The sequence below is a fragment of the Artemia sp. Qi Xiang Cuo genome, chromosome 13 (assembly GCF_049724085.1).
Source record: "Artemia sp. Qi Xiang Cuo chromosome 13, ASM4972408v1, whole genome shotgun sequence".
In the NCBI taxonomy this organism is placed as follows: domain Eukaryota; kingdom Metazoa; phylum Arthropoda; class Branchiopoda; order Anostraca; family Artemiidae; genus Artemia; species Artemia sp. Qi Xiang Cuo.
Genome location: NC_142806.1, coordinates 1,383,635 through 1,408,355, shown reverse-complemented (window position 1 = coordinate 1,408,355; position 24,721 = coordinate 1,383,635). Strand labels below are relative to the sequence as shown.

At 31.8% G+C, this 24,721-nt stretch overlaps 1 protein-coding gene and 2 non-coding genes across 3 annotated transcripts in view; all 3 read right to left on the bottom strand.

Annotated features, from left to right (window-relative positions):
- Nucleotides 1–1,198: 1,198 nt before the first annotated feature.
- The window catches only part of LOC148944829 (uncharacterized), a 476,758-nt gene continuing 453,235 nt past the window's right edge, over nucleotides 1,199–24,721 (bottom strand). Inside the window, exon 4 of the mRNA XM_089099411.1 lies at nucleotides 1,199–1,354. Within this exon, the coding sequence (XP_088955537.1) occupies nucleotides 1,238–1,354 (117 nt within the window). The 3' untranslated portion in view covers nucleotides 1,199–1,237. The remainder of the gene's footprint in view (nucleotides 1,355–24,721) is intronic.
- On the bottom strand, nucleotides 12,939–13,098 carry LOC148944836 (U1 spliceosomal RNA). Its single transcript, XR_016142785.1, has one exon. It is a non-coding gene; the product is annotated as a U1 spliceosomal RNA (small nuclear RNA).
- LOC148944835 (U2 spliceosomal RNA) lies at nucleotides 13,674–13,865 on the bottom strand. Its single transcript, XR_016142779.1, has one exon. It is a non-coding gene; the product is annotated as a U2 spliceosomal RNA (small nuclear RNA).

The window sequence follows — 24,721 nt, the reverse complement described above, 5'->3', positions numbered from 1 at the left end:
CATTCAATACTCTGGATTTTAGGTTCTTTGACCTCTGTAGGCCGGAATTCCTTCGGCACTTTCCTATTGAATAGCCTAGATCAAGCATCAAATAATTGCCTAATCTAGCTAAACGCAAAATTAACATATCATAGTCTAATTCAGATATTGAAAACAGTCAATTTTTTACTTGGAAACAGTAGATTTTTCTTAAAAACAGTCGGTTTCTTCTTGAAAATAGTTGTTTTTCTTAAAATCAGCCAAATTTTTGTCAAGACAGTCGTTTTTTCTAAAAAATATTAGTTTTTTTCTGCATAAAACAGTCGGTAAAAATGACCAGCCAGTCGATCAATACCCCCCCCCCACATTTTGGCTAATAACGATGCTTACGACACCTCGGCTACTTAAATATAGTTACTACTTACCATCAAAACCATCAGACAATCCTGTGAAATAGGACAAGTCTGTCTGGTCCTTATTGATAACTTGAAAACATTTGGGCTGAGCTGACAGGGGTCATGAAGTCATGGGATGAACTGAGAATCTCAAACGTCAAAGTTTCGTCGAGCCCGCAAAAATAACTCAACCCCCTTCGAACACACTGGCCTCCCATGGGACAAGCTAGCGACCGCCGACGGGTCATTAATTAAGGTCTGTAGTTGACCTCCGCGAAACGAGTCGGACACGTTTTTGAAATCCCCAGTTTATGCAACAGAGTCATTTGCGAAAGATAAGAAACTTAAAATTGGACAAATCTTACATACGGGAACAAATGTGGTATAAACAGTCATTTTGCGGCGTAATTGAGGCGTGTGCCAGGAGCAAAATTTTATGCGACATTTTTCTCAGAATCGCGGCGTAATGCCGCGAAATGCGGCATAAGGGGCAACACAGACTGGCTGTCCCAAGTAGACTACAAGTCTCAGAACACTACGATAATATATAATAGGATACTTAGATACTTACAATGATCCGACAAAATTCCAAGGTATTTCGAAAACAACGGACCAGAAGCCAGTCCAGCATAAGGTTAGTATCAGTCTACCCCTTCCCATAAAATGTATCTTTTACACATTTTTTATCAACCACACCTTCTTTTACCCGACAGACGCAATAACTAGGAAGTGGGGATTTCTCAATTTCCCGTTAAGCAGAAACCTGGCAGGATATATTCCGTATCTTAATAAAAAGTAGTATTTCTAAACTTTGTATTTGCGTCTTAATGTATTGAAAAGCCAGTGGCCATATACACAAAACACTAAACAAAAATAAACCACGCAATAACACTCAACAAATTTAAGTTGCTGCTTTCAGTTTTTTTCGGATCACTACGACGTAGACTATTATTTGTGCCAATGGAGCAGACTTGGCAGATCTAAAACCAAAAAAACTACATTTAAAATATCGTAAAGGCAATGAAAACCACGCTTTGCATTCAATTTCTCTGAAGAGGTCGCTTTCAAATAACCTGTTGCAAATGAAATAAATTGCAAACAGGAAGCAAAATAATAATAATAAAAAAAAATCAAAATGAGGAACTAAGAAAATTAAATTTAAAACAAACCATCAGATTATACACAGGATTTTGTAGCAAATTTTATATCAAAACTCAGATTGACACGTTAGGTAAGTTTAGCATAGCCCAAAATCTATATTGTCTCACATACTTTATGGCATTTGGCTTCTTTGTAATACAACTATTCTTAGCTCACAATTACATGGAAAAAAAAATGATGAATCTAGCTTTGAATTATATGAATGTCTCTAGAACTCGACATATATAGGGGAACACGGGGTACTTGAAAGTTTGAAATGATTTTTATTAATTAGAAGGAGTCAATATAAAAGCTACAAAATTTCAAAAAAGTACCTTGTATTGTTGTAAACCAAGTTTCACACTCATATTGTAAGAAGTGAACACAATTATTATTTATTTAACTAAAATATAAAAAAATGTCAAATAGCTAGGTTTCTTAACCTTTCATAGATGTTTGTTGTATGAAACTCATGATTTGAGATGTCTAGTTTGCTATTTTGAAACTTTCTGAGCTAGATTTCCTAACCTTTCGTAGGTGTATGTCTGGTTTTATTAACAATATTGGATTTTCTAATCAAGTTGGATTATAATTTTCAGAAATAAGAATATCCAATGTTTAAAATACATCTGATTTTATTAATAATATTGATTTCTTTTAATAATTGGGATAGATTTTTGCATTTTTTTATAAAGTTGGGTTTTATAAGAACATCCATGTTTAAAATACATCTGATTTTATTAATAATATTTAATTTCTTTTAATAAATGGGTAAATTTTTGTATATATTTTTTTTTATAAAGTTGGGTTTTATAAGAACATCCATGTTTGAAATACATCTGATTTCATTAATAATATTTGATTTCTTTTAATAATTGGATGCATTTTAGCATGTTTTTTTTTAATAAAGTTGGGTTTTAGTTTTCAGAAATATGATCATCCCAGTTTAAAATACATCTGATATGATTAACAACATTTTCTTAGCTAGGTTTCTGAACCTTTCGTAGATGTGTGTTGCACGTAACTCATGATTTGGGATGTCTAGTTTGCTATTTTGGACTTTTCTGAGGTAGAATTCTTAACCTTTCGTAGATGTATGTCTAGTTTTATTAATAATATTTTATTTTCTAATAAAGTTTGGTTCAAGTTTTCAGAAATAAGAACATCCATGTTTAAAATACATCTGATTTTATTAATAATATTCGATTTCCTTTTCACTAATTGGGCACATTTTTGCATATTTAAAAAAAATAAAGTTGGGTTTTAGTTTTCAGAAATATGAACATTCCAGTTTAAAATACATCTGATTTTAATAACAACATTTTCTTAGCTATGTTTCTTAACCTTTCGTAGATGTATGTTGCATGAAACTCGTTACTCGGGACCTCTAGACGGGTATTTTGATCTTTTTTGAGCTAGATTCCACAGCAGTTCTTGGACGTATATCTGATTATGTTACTAACAATTGATTTTCTGTTCCAGTCGGGGTTCAATTATTTTAAATGATATGACCCATGTTCGAAGATCATCTGATTTTATTAATATCATTCGGTTTGTTTTAATAATTGGGTACATTTTTGCATATTTTTTTTAAATAAAGTTGGGATTTAGCTTTCAGAAATATGAATCTAGCTCAGAAAGTCCAAAATATCAAACTATATATCCCAAATCATGAGTTTCATGCAACACCCATCTACGAAAGTTTAAGAAACCTATCTAAGAAAATTTTATTAATAAAATCATATTTATATTAAACTGGGATGTTCATATTTCTTAAAACTAAAACCCAACTTTATTAAAAAATATGCAAAATTTACCCAATTATTAAAAGAAATTAGATATTATTACTAAAATCAGATGTATTTTAAACATGGATGTTCTTATTTCTGAAAAGTAAAACCCAACTTGATTAGAAAATCAAATATTATTAATAAAACCAGACATACACCTACGAAAGGTTAGGAAATGTAGCTCAGAAAGTCCAAAATATCAAACTATACATCCCAAATCATGAGCAACACCCTTCTACGAAAGGTTAAGAAACCTAAGAAAATGTTATTAATAAAATCAGATGTATTTTAAACTGGGATGTTCATATTTTTGAAAACTAAAATCCAAGTTTATTTTAAAAATATGCTAAAATGTACCCAATTTTTAAAAGAAATCAAATATTATTAATAAAACCAGACATAAGCCTAAGAAAGGTTAGGAAATCTAGCTCAGAAAATGTTATTAATAAAATCGGATGTATTTTAAACTAGGATGTTCATATTTCCGAAAAGTAAAACCCAAATTTATTTTTAAAAAATATGCAAAAATATACACAATTAGTAAAGGAAATCAAATACTATTAATAAAATCAGTTGTATTTTTAACATTGATGTTCTCATTTCTGAAAATTAAAACCCAACTTGATTAGGAAAATCAAATATTATTAATAAAACCAGACATACACCTACGAAAGGTTAGGAAATCTAGCTCAGAAAGGTCCAAAATACCAAACTAGACATCTCAAATCATGAGTTTCATACAACACACATCTACGAAAGGTTACCTACGAATGGTTAGGAAATCCAACTCTGAAAAGTCCAAAATATCAAACTAGACATCCCAAATCAGGAGTTTCATACAACACACATCTACAAAAGGTTACGAAACCTAGCTAAGAAAATGTTATTAATCAAATCAGACGTATTTTAAACTGGGATGTTCATATTTCTAAAAACTAAAACCCAACTTTATTAAAAAATATACAAAATTTACACAATTACAAAAAGAAATTAAATATTATTAATTAAATCAGATGTATTTTAAACATGGATGTTCTTATTTCTTAAAATTAAAACCCAACTTGATTAGAAAATCAAATATTATTAATATAACCAGACATACACCTACGAATAGTTAGGAAATCCAGCTCAGAAAAGTCCAAAATATCAAACTAGACATCCCAAATTATGAGTTTCATGCAACACCCATCTATGAAAGGTTAAGAAACCTAGCTAAGAAAATGTTATTAATAAAATCAGCTGTATTTTAAACTGGGATGTTCTTATTTCTGAAAACAAAAACCCAACTTTATTTTTTAAAAATGCAAGAATCTACCCAATTGTTAAAAGAAATCAATTAGTAATAATAAAATCAGATATATTTTATACACGGATGTTCTTATTACTGAAAATTAAAACCCAACTTGATTAGAAAATCAAATATTATTAATATAACCAGACATACACCTACGATAGGTTTGGAAATATAGCTCAGAAAAGTCCAAAATAGCAAACTGGACATCCCAAATCATGATTTTCATGCAACATCGATCTACGAAAGGTTAAGAAACATAGCTAAGAAAATATTATTAATAAAATCAGATGTATTTTAAACATGGATGTTCTTATAAAACACAACTTTATAAACAAAAAATGCAAAAATGTATCCCATTTATTAAAAGAAATCAATATTAATAATAAAATCAGAGATATTTTAAACATTGGATGTTCTTATTTCTGAAAATTATAACCCAACTTGATTAGAAATTCAAATATTATTAATAAACCCAGACATATACCTACGAAAGCTCAAAAAAGTCTAAAATAGCAAATTAGACATCCCAAATCATGAGTTTCATGTAACAACCACCTACGAAATGTTAAGACAACTAGCTAAGAAATTATTATTAATAAAATCAGCTGTATTTTAAACTTGGATGCTCATATTTCTGAAAACTAAATCCCAACTTTATTAAAAAAATATGCAAAAATGTACTCAATTATTAAAAGAAATCAAATATTATTAATAAAATCAGTTGTATTTTAAACATCGATGTTCTTATTTCTGAAAATTAAACCCAACTTTATTGGAAAATCAAGGGTTAGGAAATCTAGCTCAGAAAATGTTATTAATAAAATCAGATGTAATTTAAACTGGGATGTTCATATTTTTGAAAACTAAAACCAAACTTTATTTTAAAAAAAAATATGCAAAAAAGGTCCCAATTATTATAGGAAATTAAATATTATTAATAAAATCAGATGTATTTTTAAAACCTATGTTCTTATTTCTGAAAATTACAACCCAACTTGATTAGAAAATCAAATATTATTAATCAAACCAGACCTACACCTACGAATGGTTAGGAAATCTAGCTAAAAATATAAACTATATAAACTATAAACTATATATTCAAAATATAAACTAGACATCCCAAATCATGAGTTTCATGCAACACCCATCAATGAAAGATTAAGAAACCTAGCTAAGAAAATGTTATTAATAAAATGAGATGTATTTTAAAATGGGATGTTCATATTTCTGAAAACTAAAACCCAACTTTATTTTGAAAAAATGCAAAAACGTACCCAATTATTAAAAGAAATCAAATATTATTAATAAAATCAGGTGTATTTTAAACATGGAGGTTCTTATTTCTAGTAATTAATATCACACTTGATTAGAAAATCCGATAATATTAATGTAATGACATGTACTTTAAACATGGATGTTCTTATTTCTGAAAATTAAAACTGAAGTTTATTAGAAAATCAAATATTATTAATAAAACCATACATACACCTACAAAAGGTTAAGAAACCTAGCTAAAAAAATGTTATTAAAATAATGAGATGTATTTTAAACTGGGATGTTCGTATTTCTGAAAAATAAGAACCAACTTTATTTCAAAAATATGTAAAAATGTACCCAATTATTAAAGCAAATCAAATATTATTAATAAAATCAGATGTATTTTAAACACTGATGTTCTTACTTCTGAAAATTAAAACCCAACTTGATTAGAATCAAATATTATTAATAAAACCAGACATACACCTACGAAAGGTTAAGAAACCTAGCTAAGTAAATGTTATTAATAAAATTAGGTGTATTTTTAACATTGATGTTCATATTTCTGAAAACTAAAACCCAACTTTATTAAAAAATATACAAAAATGTGCCCAATTATTAAGAGAAATCAAATATTATTAATAAAATCAGATGTATTTTAAACACGGGTGTTCTTATTTCTGAAATTTAAACTTGATTAGAAAATCAAATGTTATTAATAAAACCAGACATACACCTCCGAAAGGTTAGGAAATTTAGCTCAGAAAATGTTATTAATAAAATCAGATGTATTTTAAACTGGAACGTTCATATTTCTGAAAACTAAAACAGAAATCTATTAATATGCAAAAATGTACCCAATTATTAAAGTAAATCAAATATTATTAATAAAATCAGTTGTATTTTAAACATTCATGTTCTTATTTCTAAAAATTAAAACCAAAATTGATTAGAAAATCAAATATAATTAATAAAACCAGACATACACCTACGAATGGTTAGGAAATTCAGCTCAGAAAAGTCAAAATATCACACTAGACATCCAAAATCACGAGTTTCATGCAACACCCATCTATGAAAGGTCAAAAAACCCAGCTAAAAAAATTTTATTAATAAAATCAGATGTATTTTAAACTGGCATATTCATAGTTCTGAAAACTAAAACCCAACTTTATTAAAATAAAATACAAAAATGTCCCAATTATGAAATAAAATCAAATATTATTCATAAAATCAGATGTATTTTAAACATGGATGTTCTTATTTCTGAAAATTAAAACCCAACTTGATTAGAAAATCAAATATTATTATTATAACCAGACAAACACCTACGAAAGGTTATGAAATTCAGCTCAGAAAATTCCAAAATAGCCAACTAGACATCCCAAATCATGAGTTTCATGCAACACCCATCTACGAAAGGTTAAAAAACCTAGCTAAGAAAATGTTATTAATAAAATCAGATGTATTTTAAACTGGAATGTTCATATTTCTGAAAACTTAAACCCAACTTTATTTAAAAAAATATGTAAAAATGTACCCAGTTATTAAAAGAAATCAAATATTATTATTAAAATCCGATGTATTTTAACATGAATGTTCTTATTTCTGAAAATTAAAACCCAACTTTATTAGAAAATCAAATACTATTAATAAAACCAGACATACACATATGAAAGATTAGGAAATTTAGCTCACAAAAGTCCAAAATAGCAAACTAGACAACCCAAATCATGAGTTACATGCAACACACATCTACGAAAGGTTATGAAACCAAGCTAAGAAAATGTTAATAATAAAATCTGATGTATTTTAAACTGGGATGTTCATATTTCTGAAAACTAAAACCCAACTTTATTTAAAAATATGCAAAAATATATTCAATTATTAAAAGAAATCAAATATTATTAATAAAATCAGATGTGTTTTAAACACGGATGTTCTTATAAAATCCAACTTTAAATATAAAAAAATATGCAAAAATGTGTCCCAATTGTTAAAAGAAAAAAACATAATATTGATAAAATCAGATATATTTTAAACATTGGATGTTCTTATTTCTGAAAATTAAAACCGAACTTGATTAGAAAATCAAATATTATTATTATAACCAGACACACACCTACGAAAGGTTAGGAAATTCAGCTCAGATAATTCCAAAATAGCCAACTAGACATCCCAAATCATGAGTTTCATGCAACACCCATCTACGAAAGGTTACAAAACCTAGCTAAGAAAATGTTATTAATAAAATCAGACGTATTTTAAACCGGAATGTTCATATTTCTGAAAACTTAAACCCAACTTTATTTAAAAAAATATGTAAAAATGTGCCCAATTATTAAAGCAAACCAAATATTATTAATAAAATCAGATGTATTTTAACCTGGCATATTCATAGTTCTGAAAACTAAAACCCAACTTTATTAAAATAAAATACAAAAATGTCCCAATTATGAAATAAAATCAAATATTATTCATAAAATCAGATGTATTTTAAACATGGATGTTCTTATTTCTGAAAATTAAAACCCAACTTGATTAGAAAATCAAATATTATTATCATAACCAGACAAACACCTACGAAAGGTTAGGAAATTCAGCTCAGAAAATTCCAAAATAGCCAACTAGACATCCCAAATCATGAGTTTCATGCAACACCCATCTACGAAAGGTTAAAAAACCTAGCTAAGAAAATGTTATTGATAAAATCAGATGTATTTTAAACTGGAATGTTCATATTTCTGAAAACTTAAACCCAACTTTATTTAAAAAAATATGTAAAAATGTACCCAGTTATTAAAAGAAATCAAATATTATTAATAAAATCCGATGTATTTTAACATGAATGTTCTTATTTCTGAAAATTAAAACCCAACTTTATTAGAAAATCAAATACTATTAATAAAACCAGACATACACATATGAAAGATTAGGAAATTTAGCTCACAAAAGTCCAAAATAGCAAACTAGACAACCCAAATCATGAGTTACATGCAACACACATCTACGAAAGGTTATGAAACCAAGCTAAGAAAATGTTACTAATAAAATCTGATGTATTTTAAACTGGGATGTTCATATTTCTGAAAACTAAAACCCAACTTTATTTAAAAATATGCAAAAATATATTCAATTATTAAAAGAAATCAAATATTATTAATAAAATAAGATGTGTTTTAAACACGGATGTTCTTATAAAATCCAACTTTAAATATAAAAAAATATGCAAAAATGTATCCCAATTGTTAAAAGAAAAAAAAATAATATTGATAAAATCAGATATATTTTAAACATTGGATGTTCTTATTTCTGAAAATTAAAACCGAACTTGATTAGAAAATCAAATATTATTATTATAACCAGACACACACCTACGAAAGGTTAGGAAATTCAGCTCAGAAAATTCCAAAATAGCCAACTAGACATCCCAAATCATGAGTTTCATGCAACACCCATCTACGAAAGGTTAAAAAACCTAGCTAAGAAAATGTTATTAATAAAATCAGACGTATTTTAAACCGGAATGTTCATATTTCTGAAAACTTAAACCCAACTTTATTTAAAAAAATATGTAAAAATGTGCCCAATTATTAAAAGAAACCAAATATTATTAATAAAATCAGATTTATTTTAAACATGGATGTTCTTATTTCTGAAAATTAAAACCCAACTTTATTAGAAAATCAAATACTATTAATAAAACCAGACACACACATATGAAAGGTTTGGAAATCTAGCTCACAAAAGTCCAAAATAGCAAACTAGACAACCCAAATCATGAGTTACATGCAACACACATCTACGACAGGTTATGAAACCAAGCTAAGAAAATGTTACTAATAAAATCTGATGTATTTTAAACTGGGATGTTCATATTTCTGAAAACTAAAACCCAACTTTATTAAAAAATATACAAAAATATATTCAATTATCAAAAGAAATCAAATATTATTAATAAAATCAGATGTGTTTTAAACACGGATGTTCTTATAAAACCAAACTTTAAATATAAAAAAAATATGCAAAAATGTATCCCAATTATTAAAAGAAAAAAAACCTAATAGTGATAAAATTAGATGTATTTTAAACATTGGATGTTCTTATTTCTGAAAATTAAACCCAACTTGATTAGAAAATCAAATATTATTAATAAAACAAGACATACACTTACAAAAGGTTAGGAAATCTAGCTCGGAAAGGTCCAAAATAGAAAACTAGACATCCCAAATCATGACTTTCATACAAAACACATCAACGTGTGTTGGTTAAGAAACCAAAAAGGTTAAGAAACTTTGCTAAGAAAAGTTTAAAATATTGTACCAAACATCCCAAATCATAGATTTCAAAAATCACACACCTACGACAGGCTATGAAACCTATGTAAGAAAAGTGCGAAATAGTAAATCCAGCACCCCAAATCATAGGTTTCAGACAATACACATCTACAAACGTTAAGAAATGTAGCTTAAATGTGATTTTTTATGCTTTAATTATGTTTTATTTAATTCTATGACAGGTAAAAAAAATTTGAAATAAAATTATCTTGTTAAAAAGAATAAACTTTGAAAAAGTATAAAAAGGGGGGGATGGGCCACAAAAATTGGGGGGAGGGAACCCCTTAGAGGTTGGAGAGATTCGACCTTGGAAGTTGAGAGCCTTGGTGGCTAGGGTCATTGGTGGTTGTGGTCCTTGATGTTCAAATCCTTAATCATCTCACTAATCTCATATTGTTTACTTATTCATTCTAAGACATGTAAAAAAAGTTAAAATAAAATTATCATGTTCAAAAAATAAACTTCAAAAAGCACGAAAAATGGGTGGGGATGGGCCCTAAAAATTTGGGGGAGAGGGCCCCTTGGAGGTTGGAGAAAAGGGACCTGGGAGGTTGAGGTCCTTTGAGGCGAGGGTGATTGGTGGTTGCGGTCTTTGATGTTCAAATCCATAATTGTCTCACTAATCCCATATTGTGTACTTGTTCATTCTAAGACATGTAAAAAAAGTTGAAATAAAATTATCGTGTTAAATAAATAAATGATTAACTTTTTATATTAACAACACTGCTTAAATGATACTTGTGTAATATACAGTACACAATCGGGAAGTAAAGTTAGGTTAATTTCTAATGTCATCTTGACACTAATGGCTCCAACAAAAGTCAAGCACCTGAGAAAATATGGCTGATTTTAGAAAAAAGTGGACCAAAAATATGGAGGGCAACAAGGCCCCCTCCCAATCTCATTTTCTTCCCCAAAGTCACCTGATCTAAATTTTGAGATAGCCATTTTGTTCAGCATGGTTAAAAATATGATATATATGTCCTTTAGGATGACTTAATCCCCCGAAGTTCCCGGAGGGAGGGCTGAAAGTTATAAACTTTGCCCAATGTTAGCATATAGTATTGGTTATTAGGAAGTATCCAGACGTTATCAGGGGGATTTTTTCTGGTTGTAGGGGGATGGGTGGGTGCGGGGTCATATGGGAGGATCTTTCCATGCAGGAAGTTTCCAGGGGGGAAGGGACAGTGCGATGAAGGGGGCACCGGATTTCCCAGCATTATTTAAAAAAAGATCAGAAATTTATTATAAAAAAAAACAAGTTTTCAAACTGAAAATAAGGAGTAACATCAAAACTTAAATACGTGTATGATAGGGTTCACCCCCTTGTCAGTACCTCGCTCTTTAAGCCAAAGATTTTTTAGTACTTTTATAAGAGCTATTTATTCTAAATAACGGCCTTTGTGATTAAGGGGTCATTTTTAAAGAATTGGAAAAAAATTCGAACTTTAGCTTAAAGAGCGAGGTATTGACTAGTGGGCGAGCCACCTAATATACGCATTAAAATATATGAATATAGAAGTTCGTTACGTAAGTTAATTCGTAAGTTATGCATATTTATTACTAATAAAAACGTTCATAAATAAAATTAAACAAGTTTCGGGAAAGCCATTTAACCAAATAAAAGTAAAATTAATATGCAAATTTTGTTTTAATTATTCATGTACCGGTGAGCCAAAATCAAAACCTGCATTAATTCAAAAACGTTCAAAAATTTGAAAAAAAAACAAGTTTTTTTAACTGAAAGTAAGGAACGACGTTAAAACTTAAAACGAACAGAAATTATTCCGTATATGAAGGGGGCTGTCCCCTCTTCAACGCCTCGCTCTTTACGCTAAAGTTTGATTTTCTCACGACTCTATTTTTTTAAAAAATAAAAACTTTAGCGTAAAGAGTGAGGTGTTCAGGAGGGGACAGCCCCCTTCATATACGGAATAATTTCTGTTCGTTTTAAGTATTAACGTCGTTCCTTACTTTCAGTTAAAAAAAAAACTTTTTTTTTATTTAATTTTAACAAGGTTCGAAAGCTACAAGGACTTCAATGTTCAATCAAGTGAATGCTGGCAAAAAATCACATGATGAGAAGAACTATTGAATGAGCAACAATTCAAGTACACCTAATATGACATGGTACTAAGACAACATCTCCAGATAATAAAACTCATATTCATTAGTCAGGCTAAAAAGCAAATGTAATGTAACTGAGTGGTGGAACACAATGGCTGTAGCCAAAGGCCCCCCTATTTAAATATTCCAAGAACCATGAAGGTAGTGAAGGAATATTTAGTTAGATATGTTGCCAACGCAATTAACTTGATGAAATGTGTGGTGACCAAGGGCATTTGACTTTTTAAGACTAGACTTTGTGACTTTATGTAAATTTCAGCAATTTGATTCGACTCCTAGTTCAAATTAAAAATCAATATTTAATAATTACAGAGTATTTTTAAAAACAAAATGCATCAGGAATCTATGATTGTATGATTTTAGCTTGCCAGTTCGGCTTAAGATCTTTCATTCGTCAATAATTACAGAGTATTTTTTAAAACAAAATGCATCAGGAATCTATGATTGTATGATTTTAGCTTGCCAGTTCGGCTTAAGATCTTTCATTCGTCAATAATTACAGAGTATTTTCAAAAACAAAATGCATCAGGGATCTATGATTGTATGATTTTAGCTTACAATTGATAAATATGTGACATATAAATGAGGCTCAAATGATAGAAATTTTTCAAAATGTAGAACGGGGTCCGCGCGAACGCAATCCCCCACTAACAAAAATTACGCGTTTGAGTTACCCCCATTCGGGGTAATCACAGAGGTCAATCCAAAGTGCAATGGAAAGCCCTCACCCTGGGAGCGCTTCTTTCATGATCAAGGCAGCTCCCCAGCCAGGTAAGTATGTTTAGTTAATGTTACTCAGAAGCTTCAATGTATTAGCCAGATGCAGCTTTAAAAAACTTTTTCACATCAATAAATCAAGTCTAGATTATTTTTGAAAATAGCAATACCCCATTTCTTTTTCATATGTAAACATCTTAATCCTTTGAATGTAAGTTTATCTTTTTGAGACAAGAAAAACAGGGGTTTCTCACTCTGTTATCAATATGACTGAAAAGTCGAAACTTATTTCTGAGAACCCAGTGGTCGTTCTACTGAATATCACAAACTTCAACAATTCTGTTTGAATCTTGGTTCAATTTAAATTACAGCATTTAATAGTTGCATACTATTTTCGAAAAAGGTGCATGGGAACTTCAATCCTGGTTGGGGATTTTAATTTAATTATGGCGAATGGTCATTGGCTTTTTCACCATTGAATTTCGTAAATTATAAACAAATTTTCTTTTTTTCAGATGAAAAAAAAATATTTTCAATATATTCAAGGGCTGGGGACCTACAGGTGTGGTTTCAAACAAATTTGAGAAACGCATTTTGTGTCCTTGTTTAGTGTTTATGGAGCTTAATTTCCTCTCGAAAGGGGTAAGCCGATCCTGGAAGTACTGCAATACAGGGCCAACACGTGAAGGGAGTGGAGCAAGCCCCGACATCCCTCCGGTTTCCCGAAATCAGTTTAATATTCTGGGCCCCATGTAGGGACGGTATCAGATATTAAGCTGATAAGAACATATACTACACTTTGATCTTAGCCAAAAGGCCGAGAAGCGATAATTCAACAAGGATTGTCAAAGGCTATATAAGGATACGAGTAAGAAAGTTTGTCACAAATTTAATTTCGGTTGCAATACACAAATGACTTTCAATTAACTTATCACTTTGTCTTGAGATTTTTATAAACATTTCCCATAATATCAAAGTTTATTGCAAATTTTCATGGTAAACGGAAAATTTGCAAATCAAAAATTGGAAAAAATTGTCATTCAAAAAGCCAAAATCGGACAAAGATAAAAAAAAAAGCAAAAGAAAATTAAATAATTTGAAAATGGTGTATTTTGATTTAGCTCAATTTCCCATTGAACATGTCCTGATAATTTCAACGTAGTACCCTTAGCCATTCCTGAGGTATAGCCCTTTTGACAAAACTGAAAGCATGAAGTGTCTCTTGTTTAGTTTAAAATCCCCGCAAAAAATACCCTGAAGCTCTGTACTAACTTCTAATTTTAATTTTGAATTTTTTTATTAAAAATTTCTTTAACGTTACACGTTGGCAAAGCCACGAACATCTTAACGTAGAAAAAATTATATTTTCATAAAAAATAAGATTGGATCGATTTGTGACATCAGCAGTAAATTTTGTTTTCAAGGATTTTATATTTGTTGGAAAAAAATAAAAATAAAAAATTATTCAAGCCTCCAAACGATTTCTCCGGCATTGGTTTCACCTTTACGCATAACCGACTGCTCTAGGAGACGTAGAATTTTGATTTGCATTTTCTAGTAATTATTAAGCTATATTAAATTCATACATTATAATGTTTTATTTACCAAAGGAGTTGTAACATTTAGGTGATTAGTTTTGCTTACTGTTTTTCACGGTTTAACACTCTCCTACGAAATTTGTTGACTATAAGCAATGATTTGGGACAATCCAAATAAAAACGGATTACATACTTAGTTACATCAATTGCTAAATAATGCTATTTATTTAATAATAATTTATGTCATTTATATAATAACAATTTCCGACAGTCGCTAAATCACAGGGTTTTTTCGTTATTTGAATTTAGGCTCCTGGCACCTCCTTCCTCACAGACCATTTTCTCTCGATTCTGAGTCAGCCGTCCCAGAGTGAATTCTTCCCATGGAGCCTTTTGATTCTCTTTTCTCTTAACTTAGACCCTTGTCTTTTGAATCGCTGTCTCCTACCAAACAGAGTATTGTGTCCAGAAACAATATAAGGAACCAAAGAGACTAAAATATTTGATAGTATTAGGCTAGAAAGCCATGGAATCCCCAAATGAAAGGATTTGTCCCTATAAGATCTCAAAACTCCTCATTTTAGAGGAACCTCCTAAACTGGAATGGAAAGAGGATAATTTCTTCAGCCACATCGGCCTGACATAACACAAAGAAAAAAAACGAGCAAAAATTGGGTTTTGAAAGGCCAAATGAAAATATTGAAAAAACGCAACAAAGCGAATATTTTGAGGGGAAAAACGCCTCTCTTCTTCAGCGCGATACAAAAAAAATATAATGAATGCGAGTGCTGAAGCACAAAACAACAAATAAACTGCTGAAAGTAAATGTTAATATGAAAAAAACCAAAGAAAAAAAAATTGACAGATGAACAAAAATCAATAAAAGCCAAAAAATTGTAAGAATTGAAACCAAATACCTAACAACAATAAAAGTGAGTCATTCACCAATATCCTAGATTTGCAGAGAAATTAAAAATTGAACCACCATCGACAGATACTAGCGAATAATTCACATTCACTTTCCGCGTTTTATTTTTTGGTTTGTTCTTCGGCCACACTCATTGACTATATTTTTTCGTTTCACTTTGTTGCGTTTTTTCAGTATTTTCATTTGGCCTTTAAAAACCCCATTTTTGCTCGTTTTTGTTTCTTTATGGAATGGAAATACTTTTCCTAGACGAAGGAGGAATGAGGGCCAATAGAGAATGAGGAGTCAAAAGCACCTAGGACTTGGCTCGTTGTTGCACTGAGCCAAGAGTGCCTTCGAGCATCCCTTACCTACTTACAATTAGCTTTCCCGGATTTAATCTGCAAAAGATAACAACAAATACTTAGCCGGTAACTTGTCAACTGAAAAGCTGTGTGCAACTAGGTGAATAACAACACTAATCATGCCTACTTTACTATAAACATAGCTTATTTAGAAATCCCTGGAAGTTGTGCCACATTGCATTAATTCGTTTCCCTGTGCACTTATTTGATAAGTTGGCGTTTGACATTGGGGCTCAGTGGGACCTTCACTTGCTAGCTGATTGACATTTCATTACGGCTGTAATAAATATTGGGTTTTGCACGAATCCCGTCAAAAACGCTTCTTCTGATACTGAGTTTTTGTTCATAAATGATGAATAGGACTTTTACAGAGAATCTAAAAACGTGAGATTACGCAAAGAAAGAAAATGTTAAACAAACAAAAAGTCTAAAATATTAAATAAGCAGTCACTCAAGGGTTGCATCGGCATTGTGCTTCAAGATTTTTTGGGTATCCACTTTTTAAGGTAAACAAATTTAATCCATTCAAACTTAAAGAAATAATTTGATTTTTCTGGAAAAAAAAGCTTACGAGGGGGGGGATAGAAAGAAACACAGTACTTTAAAACCATACGGGGTTTTAAACAGTAACGCGCGTACTTTAGTTAGACCAACCACTAAACAACGCATCAAATTTACCTAAAACTTCCGTTTGTACATAGTGCCAAGTAAAAGCAGGTCTCAATTCAGAACACAAGTTGCCAATTCTTCTGTTCCAAAATTATTGTTAACAAGCTTTTACATTAGATATACGGTTTCTCTTATGCATGGCGAAATCTTTTAATCAATAAATTTACTCTAAAATTCCAAGTTAATTAATGAAATCAAAGTTAATAACTAAACGAACACATTTTAAAAAATTTAAAACTAGGGAGAAAATATAAGGAGTAAATGAGAGATTTTCTGAAGACAGTGACCAAAGCACAATCTGTACAAATGTTTCGGCTATATGACTAATAGCCGTCTCAAAAACAACAAAAAAGAACCACTAAAAAAAACGATACTCAAGAAAACTGCTTAAAATACAGAGCCAATAAGAATCTAACTCACTCGAATATTTTTCGATAGAATTATGTCTGAAGTTGACTGAATATGGAGTAAGTCTTGGCCAAGCCTTTATAAAGTAATGAGGCTAACCCTCTGTCTGAATGTTTTGTGCGTTTTTTATTTTTTTATTTTTTTTGTCCATTGCGAATACCGAAAAACTATGCTTATATTAGCTCCTTCTTGGTTTCTTTGTTTTACTGTTTCCTTTACTGTTTTGCTGAAGACAGTCGCTGAATCTTAGTGTATCGCTATTAGTCATATAACTGAAACGGTAGCTTAGAAAATGTTAGCTGCAATTATTAGATGCGTAATATCTTCATTAGTCTTATATTTTGAGGAAGATTTGTCTTTTTTATTATATAACTACGCGGAATGTATTACTTTGAAAAAGTTTTTACCCAATTTAGACATTCAATTCAGGAAAAGCATACTGAACTCTTCAGACTAAGCCCAAATTAACAGAAAAAAACACTGACTGAAAAAAAAACCACCAATAGCCAAATCTAATCCCAAAGCACATAACATAAAGTCCGCCACTAAAGCAAGTAGAAAAAGCAATAATGTGAAACTTTATTGTGCTATTTTTGCATTCTTACAATCTGTAAGCTACATAGATAATTGGAAATTCTAACTGAAAAAAAACCTTACTTTATTTTAATTAATTTAAAACTATTCCCTACATATTCCATAAGCCTTACAAAAAAGAGAAGTATTTATGCAACATTTTAGAAATCTGAAATCAACGAGTATCTTTTAATGATTTTAACAAATGTATTGACTTCCCCAGAGTACTACTTTAAACTCCATAGATCTCCAATTCTTTTTTCTTCCTTTGTTGATTAATGGGAATCTCAACTGAAATCAAGTTCTATAAATTCGTCCCCAATGAACAAGACCTTAAGTTTCTACCAAAACAACAGGATTTATGTAATGACATTTACAACTAGTTGTCATTTTCAGATGAGATCATCTCTCACGAGTTTCCATGCACTAATGAAAAACAAAAAAATTCTACAAGAGTTGTAAAGAGAAGAATAGGAAAAATGAAAAAAAAATCGCAGAACATGAAACTTTTTATCCAATTTATAATATAAATATGAAGGAAAAGGAGATGGATAAAAGATAGAAAATGCAAAAAGGGATTTTTTTACGCTGTTTATAGCTTAAAGAATAGGGGAAATGACAAAAATAAGAAAAAATTAAAAAATCAAAAAGCTAATTTCTTATCCTACATATAGCATGAAGAAAAAGCTTAAGGGTAAGATAAAAATGGGAAAAAGGCAAAAAACGAAATTTTCTTTATCCTTTACATAGGATAAAAAATAAGGCAAACAATTCAGATTACAAAAACATGGAAAAATGGAGAAAGCGAAACTTTTTATCCAATTTATAATATAAACATTAAGGAAAAGGAGATTAAAAGAGAGAAGAAATGCAAATAGCAAAATTTTTTACGCTGTCTATAGCTTAACGAATAGGGGAAATGACAAAATAAGAAAAAATGAAAAAATCTAAAAGCTAATTTCTTATCCTACATATAGCATGAAGAAAAAGCTTAAAGGTAAGATAAAAATGTGAAAACGGCAAAAAGCGAAATTTTCTTTATCCTTTACATAGGATAAAAAATAAGGCAACAATTAAGATTACTAAAACATGGAAAAATGCAGAAAGCGAAACTTTTTATCCAATTTATTATATAAATATTAAGGAAAAGGAGATGAAAAGAGAGAAGAAATGCAAAAAGCAAAATTTTTTACGCAGTTTTTTTGTTGTATAAGAGAAGAATAGGAAAAATGAAAAAAAAATCGCAGAACATGAAACTTTTTATCCAATTTATAATATAAATATGAACATACCAGTTTTTTGTTAGTTTCTTCGTTACTTTAGACATGAATTTGGGCTATAGATTTGCACATAAGGGGGGGGGGGGAAAAGTATAGCGAGTCCGCACGCAAAATGTGCTTGGTACAATTATTCTGCATATAAGATAAATAGATAGATAAGTGTATTTTAAAACCGAATATGAACACAGTAAAATAACATAAATGAAAGGCTTAAATAACGTAAGCTTTGATCAGCGATCATCAGAGAATACCTAAATGAAACACTGCATTAACCAAATAATAGTACTTAATACTAGGAAAAACAGTCATTGAAAAAAAAGTCCTTTAACACTTCGAAAAAACACTTAAATGAAACATTACATTTACTTTATAATGGGTTTTTTTTTTTTTTTTTTTTTTTTTTTTTTTTTAGTTAGCAAAATTTCTAGGTAACCTTCTATTGTTGTGTAATTTTTTTGTGGCCATATACCTAGAAAGAATTGTTTTCTGACTTCAAACTATCCAAATATTTAAACCCCCCTCCTCTTATGTGCAAATATATAGCCCAAATTATATATTTCCCATATATTCTGTCCCGCTATACTTTACCCCCCCCCCTAATGCGCAAATCTATAGCCCAAATGTATTTCTAAAGCAACGAAGAAACTAACCAAAAAACCGGCGTGTTCTCGAATTTTACACAGCGTAAACTTGAGTGACTGGCGCATAATACACAAGTACCAAAATTCCTTCCCCCTACGAAAATTAAAAAAATAAAACTCAAATAAAATTCTCAAATTTGGAAAGCCTTATTCTCCACGGGAGGGGGGAGGGTAAACGCCTAGAACCCAAAACAAGATGGTCCAAGTTGCCGACGGTGATGTCTGATTAAATCTGTTCCTGAATTGACTTCCATCCATCATTCTGGCAAACACTGCTGCAATTTTAATTAAATCGTTGATTTCAGTCTCCGATATTCTTTTGAAAAGTTTCTTCATCGGTTCAAGCATCTCGATTCCATTGATGATATTGATTGCCTCTTCTTCACGTTATTCTGTTGCTTTCTTGTTCTTGTACATTATATTATTCATAAACATGAGGCAGGCGATTAAGTCTAAGTTTAGAATCCTTTTCAGAAGGCCGCTAGCTTGTACATTCTTCTTCGCATCGGCGTTCTTTATCTGTTTCATTGCTGAAACGATTGGTTCAAACGAAGTAACTACTGCTTGTATGGTTTCAGCCCTTGCAGTCCACCGAGACGTATGAATTGCACTGAGCAGCCTTTGCAGTCCACTATGCTATTTGAATTGCACTGTGAATAACAATGTTTAGTCTGTCGGCCCGGCAAGGAATATAAGGCACACAGCGATCACGTACTTCAGATATTTTCTGCTAGGCTCCATGAAATTGACTAGACATCGCACATGCATAGTCATAAGACTGGGAAGCTAGTTTATCCAGAAGAATTCCTCTCTTTGACAATGTTCCTATTGTACTTTCTGTCATACCCTGCTCAGTTTCTGCAGTGCCCTGTCTTGCTAGGGTTCTTGCGACCTCCAAAAAGTTTTTACAATTTTCCTGTTTGTCTCTTCACTTTTTGCTTGCTGCAAAACCATAGTTCAGATGGTTTCATCAAGTATGAAATCCACATGACCACTGTTATTGACGCAGTGCCAAAAATTTGACAAAGCTGCTTTGTGAGACTCAGAAGAAAAATCGCTTGCCAGTTTTCCTTTCTTCGCCTTCGCTTCGCTCTTCATTTTGTGTCATTGCCGAAAAAGGAACACCCGAAACGAGAAGAATCCTTCTCGACATTGTATTCTAAGAACTGGCAATCCTCATGCCATCCCAGATGAAAATGCCCCTGTTTCATTTTTGATATTGAAGGTTCAACTGGGAACACACTCGGCTTTGGTTGATTAGGGCCACCTGATATAAGATACCTTTGGTTTTGGTTTCCTTCTAGTGAACCTTACTTGCAAAATAGTCACTATATCTTTCAACAACTCCATTAGTTGTTGAAATGTTAAGAAGTTATTCAGTGCAATTGACTGTTAGCTCTTTACATAGCTCAAACACAGAAAACGATGCAGATTATATTTCCACCAGGATATCTCATGTATACAATATAGAATTTTCTCAGACAGCCCTAACAATTACACTGGAACCAACAATTACTGGTCTCCGTGATTCAAAGCGTTAGATAGGGTAAAAAAAAAACATCCGTTGGATGAGCCAAGTTTATCCAAATCCCATTAATTTAGCAATATTTTAATTGTCAATATTAACAACAAACGAACACACGCTAGGTAGGCTATTATTTTAGTTGTTTTAAGAATGATCAAAATAATCCCGCCAAAATGTACGAAACCATCAGTTCAATTGTTGCAAATAATTATCTTTTCCCTCTTCCTATTGGTCAGCGTGGTGAATCTCTTGGGAGGAGATTTTGAGCTATTTTTCATCGGTGATTTAGAATCAGAATTTGATTCTTGAAACTAGAATCAAATTTTATTCTCGTGGGTGATTGGTGCTCTATTTTTCACATTAGGGAATGAAAAACATTACGAAATGAGTCTCTTGCTTTTCATCCAAGCGACTAAAATTTATTTTAGTCGAAACCCAAAACGAACTAAAAATTACAATAATTAACCAAGTCAAACTCAAAACGAGCAGAAATTAACATAAGTTAGGCGCAACACCCCTATGCCTTCCCAAGGCCAGGACAAAATTTGCACTTTACTGAAAAAAAACAAATGAATGTGCATTGTCAGTTTAATATACATATACTGATATTTAGTAATCAATATGTTAATATTACTTGATTTATTAAAGTTATACAAGTAAAAACATTTATAATGTTTCAGTAAAGTGCAAATTTTGTTCTGGCCTTGGGAAGGCATAGGGCTTTTGCGCCCAACTTATGTCAATTTCTGCTCGTTTTGAGTTTGACTCGGTTATTTATTGTAATTTCTGTTCGTTTTGGGTTTCATTTATTTACCGATGCTGATTTGCGGTATTTTCACGTTTGGTAGGTAATTTGATTTTAGTTTTGCTCATCTTTGTTGGATGGAGTTTTTTACTTTTCTTTGAAAAACTTATTTTGTGGAAAAAGTTTTTTTAATTAATTTCTGTTCATTTTATATTCACAGTCTTTTCAGGAAAAAAGAAAATATACTTTAAATCTTTTTCGTTTTTTAAGACTTTATAGTTTGACCTGCTATTTGTATGCCGGAGAAAAAATTTCAGCAATTTTTAACAGCATACACCCTTTTAAAAATCTGGACACAAATAGTACTGTTTAATTTAGTTTCATAACTCCTCTAGTTGATCTGTAATGAAAAACTAAATACCATCCGCAAAAAAATCTGTTTACTTTCTTTGATAGCTTGGATACACTTACACTATTTGGATTTGGTTAAATTTTAAGAGCAGAAGTAGCCCCGAACGTTTGAACATAATACCCTCAGTCGTTCCTGGGATACTGCTGAGATGCCTTATTGGGAATCAGCATTATCACAGTGCATTTTGATTTAATCTTAAGTCAACATTTAGTTTTTAAACATATAAAACTTGGATTTGAGGAAGACTAAAATATATTCTATACATTATATACAACAACTTTTCATATAGGCCTAATATACCAAAGAGACATAACTTAAAACCCTTGCACTAAAGGATAAGAGGGGATTATAATCGTATAATATATAACTACCTAAGCTTTCGACTACGTTGAACAAAATTGCTCTCTCGATAGTTTGATTCGATGGGTTGGGGAAAATGTTTGGCGTGAGAAGGACGCCGAACATTTGATTGGACGCCATCCAATCACTTTCAACTATTAAAAAGGCACTAGCCCTTTCAATTTCCAATTGAATGAGCCTTTTTCAAGTTTCTACGACAACACCTTCGTTAAAAACCTTATATTCCCCCAGGGCATAACTTAAAACCCTTGCCCCGAGGGTTGTGGGGGAGTGTCCTCCTCAAAAACATATTTTCTATCTGGAAATCAACTAAGCTGAACAAAATGGCTATCTCAAAATTTTGATTGGATGTGTTTGGGGGAATGAAGGGCGTAAGGGGGGGGGGGGGGCTAGTTGCACTCAAATCACTTTCGACAATTAAAAAAGGTACTAGCCCTTTGAATTTCCAATCGAGTGAGCTGTTTTGAAGTTTCTACGACAACGCCTTCTATTTAAACATTATATGCCCGCAGGGCATAACTTAAAATCCTTGCCCTGAGGGTTGTGGGGGAGCGTCCTCCTCAAAAAAAATATTTCTATTTGGAAATCAACTACGCTGAACAAAATGGCTATCTCAAAATTTTGATTGGATGTGTTTGGGGGACTGATGGGCGTGGGAGAGGGGGCTAGTTGCCCTCCAATCCCTTTCGACTATTAAAAAGGGTACTAGCGCTTTGAATTTCCAATCGAATATGCCTGTTTTGAAGTTTCTATGACAACGTCCTCTATAAAAACCAAATATGCCCTCAGGGCATAACTTCAAACCCTTGCCCTGAGGGTTGTGGGGGAGTGTCCTCCTGAAAAACATATTTTTAATCTGGAAATCGACTACGCTGAACGAAGTGGCTATCTAAAAATTTCTATTGGATGTGTTTGGGGGAATGATGGGCGTGGGGGGGGCTAGTTGCCCTCCAATCACTTTCGACTATTAAAAAGGGTACTAGTCCTTTGAATTTCCAATCGAATGAACCTGTTTTGAAGTTTCTACAACAACACCTTCTATAAAAACCTTATATGCTCCCAGGGTATAACTTAAAACCCTTGCCATGAGAGTTGTGGGGGAGTGTAATCCTGAAACATATTTTCTATCTGAAAATCGACTACGCGGAACGAAGTGGCTATCTAAAAATTTCTATTGGATGTGTTTGGGGGAATGATGGGCGTGGGGGGGGGCTAGTTGCCCTCTAATCACTTTCGACTATTAAAAAGAGTACTAGTCCTTTGAATTTCTAATCGAATGATCCTGTTTTGAAGTTTCTACGACGACACCTTCTCTAAAAACCTTATATGCCCTCAGGGTATAACTTAAAACCCTTGCCCTGAGGGTTGTGGGGGAATGTCCTCCTCGAAAACATATTTTCTATCTGGAAATCAAGTACGCTGAACAAAATGGCAATCTCAAAATTTTGATTGGATGTGTTTGTGGGAATGATGAGCGTGGGGGGGGGGGCGAGTTACCCTCCAATCACTTTCGACTATTAGAAAAGTGTACTAGCCCTTTGAATTTCCAATCGAATGAGCCTTTCTTGAAGTTTCTACGACAACGTCTTCTATAAGAACCTTATATACCCCCAGGGCATAACTTAAAACCCTTGCCCCGAGGGTTGTAGTGAAGTGTCCTCCACAAAAACATATTTTCTATCTGGAAATTATCTACGCTGAACAAAATGGCTATCTCAAAATTTTGATTGGATGTGTGTGGGGGAACGATGGGCGCAGAGGGGGGGGGGGCTAGTTGTCCTCTAATCACTTTCGAATACTAAAAAGGGCTCTAGCCCTTTGAATTTAAAATCGAATGAGCCTTTTTTGAAGTTTCTACGACAACGCCTTCTATCAAAACCTTATATGACCTCAGGGCATAACTTAAAACCCTTGCTCTGAGGGTTGTGGGGAAGTGTCCTTCTCAAAAACATATTTTCTATCTGGAAATCAACTACGCTGAACAAAATGGCTACATCAAAATTTTTATTGGATGTTTGGGGGAATGATGGGCGTGGGGTGATAGTTGCCCTCCAGTCACTTTCGACTATTAAAAAGGGTACTAGCGCTTTGAATCTCCAATCCAATTAGCCTTTTTTGAAGTTTCTACGACAACGCCTTCTATAAAAACCTCATATTCCCCCGGGGCATAACTTATAATCCTTGCCCTAAGGGTTGTGGTGGGAGTGTCCTCCTCAAAAACATATTTTCTATCTGGAAATCAACTACGCTGAACAACATGAC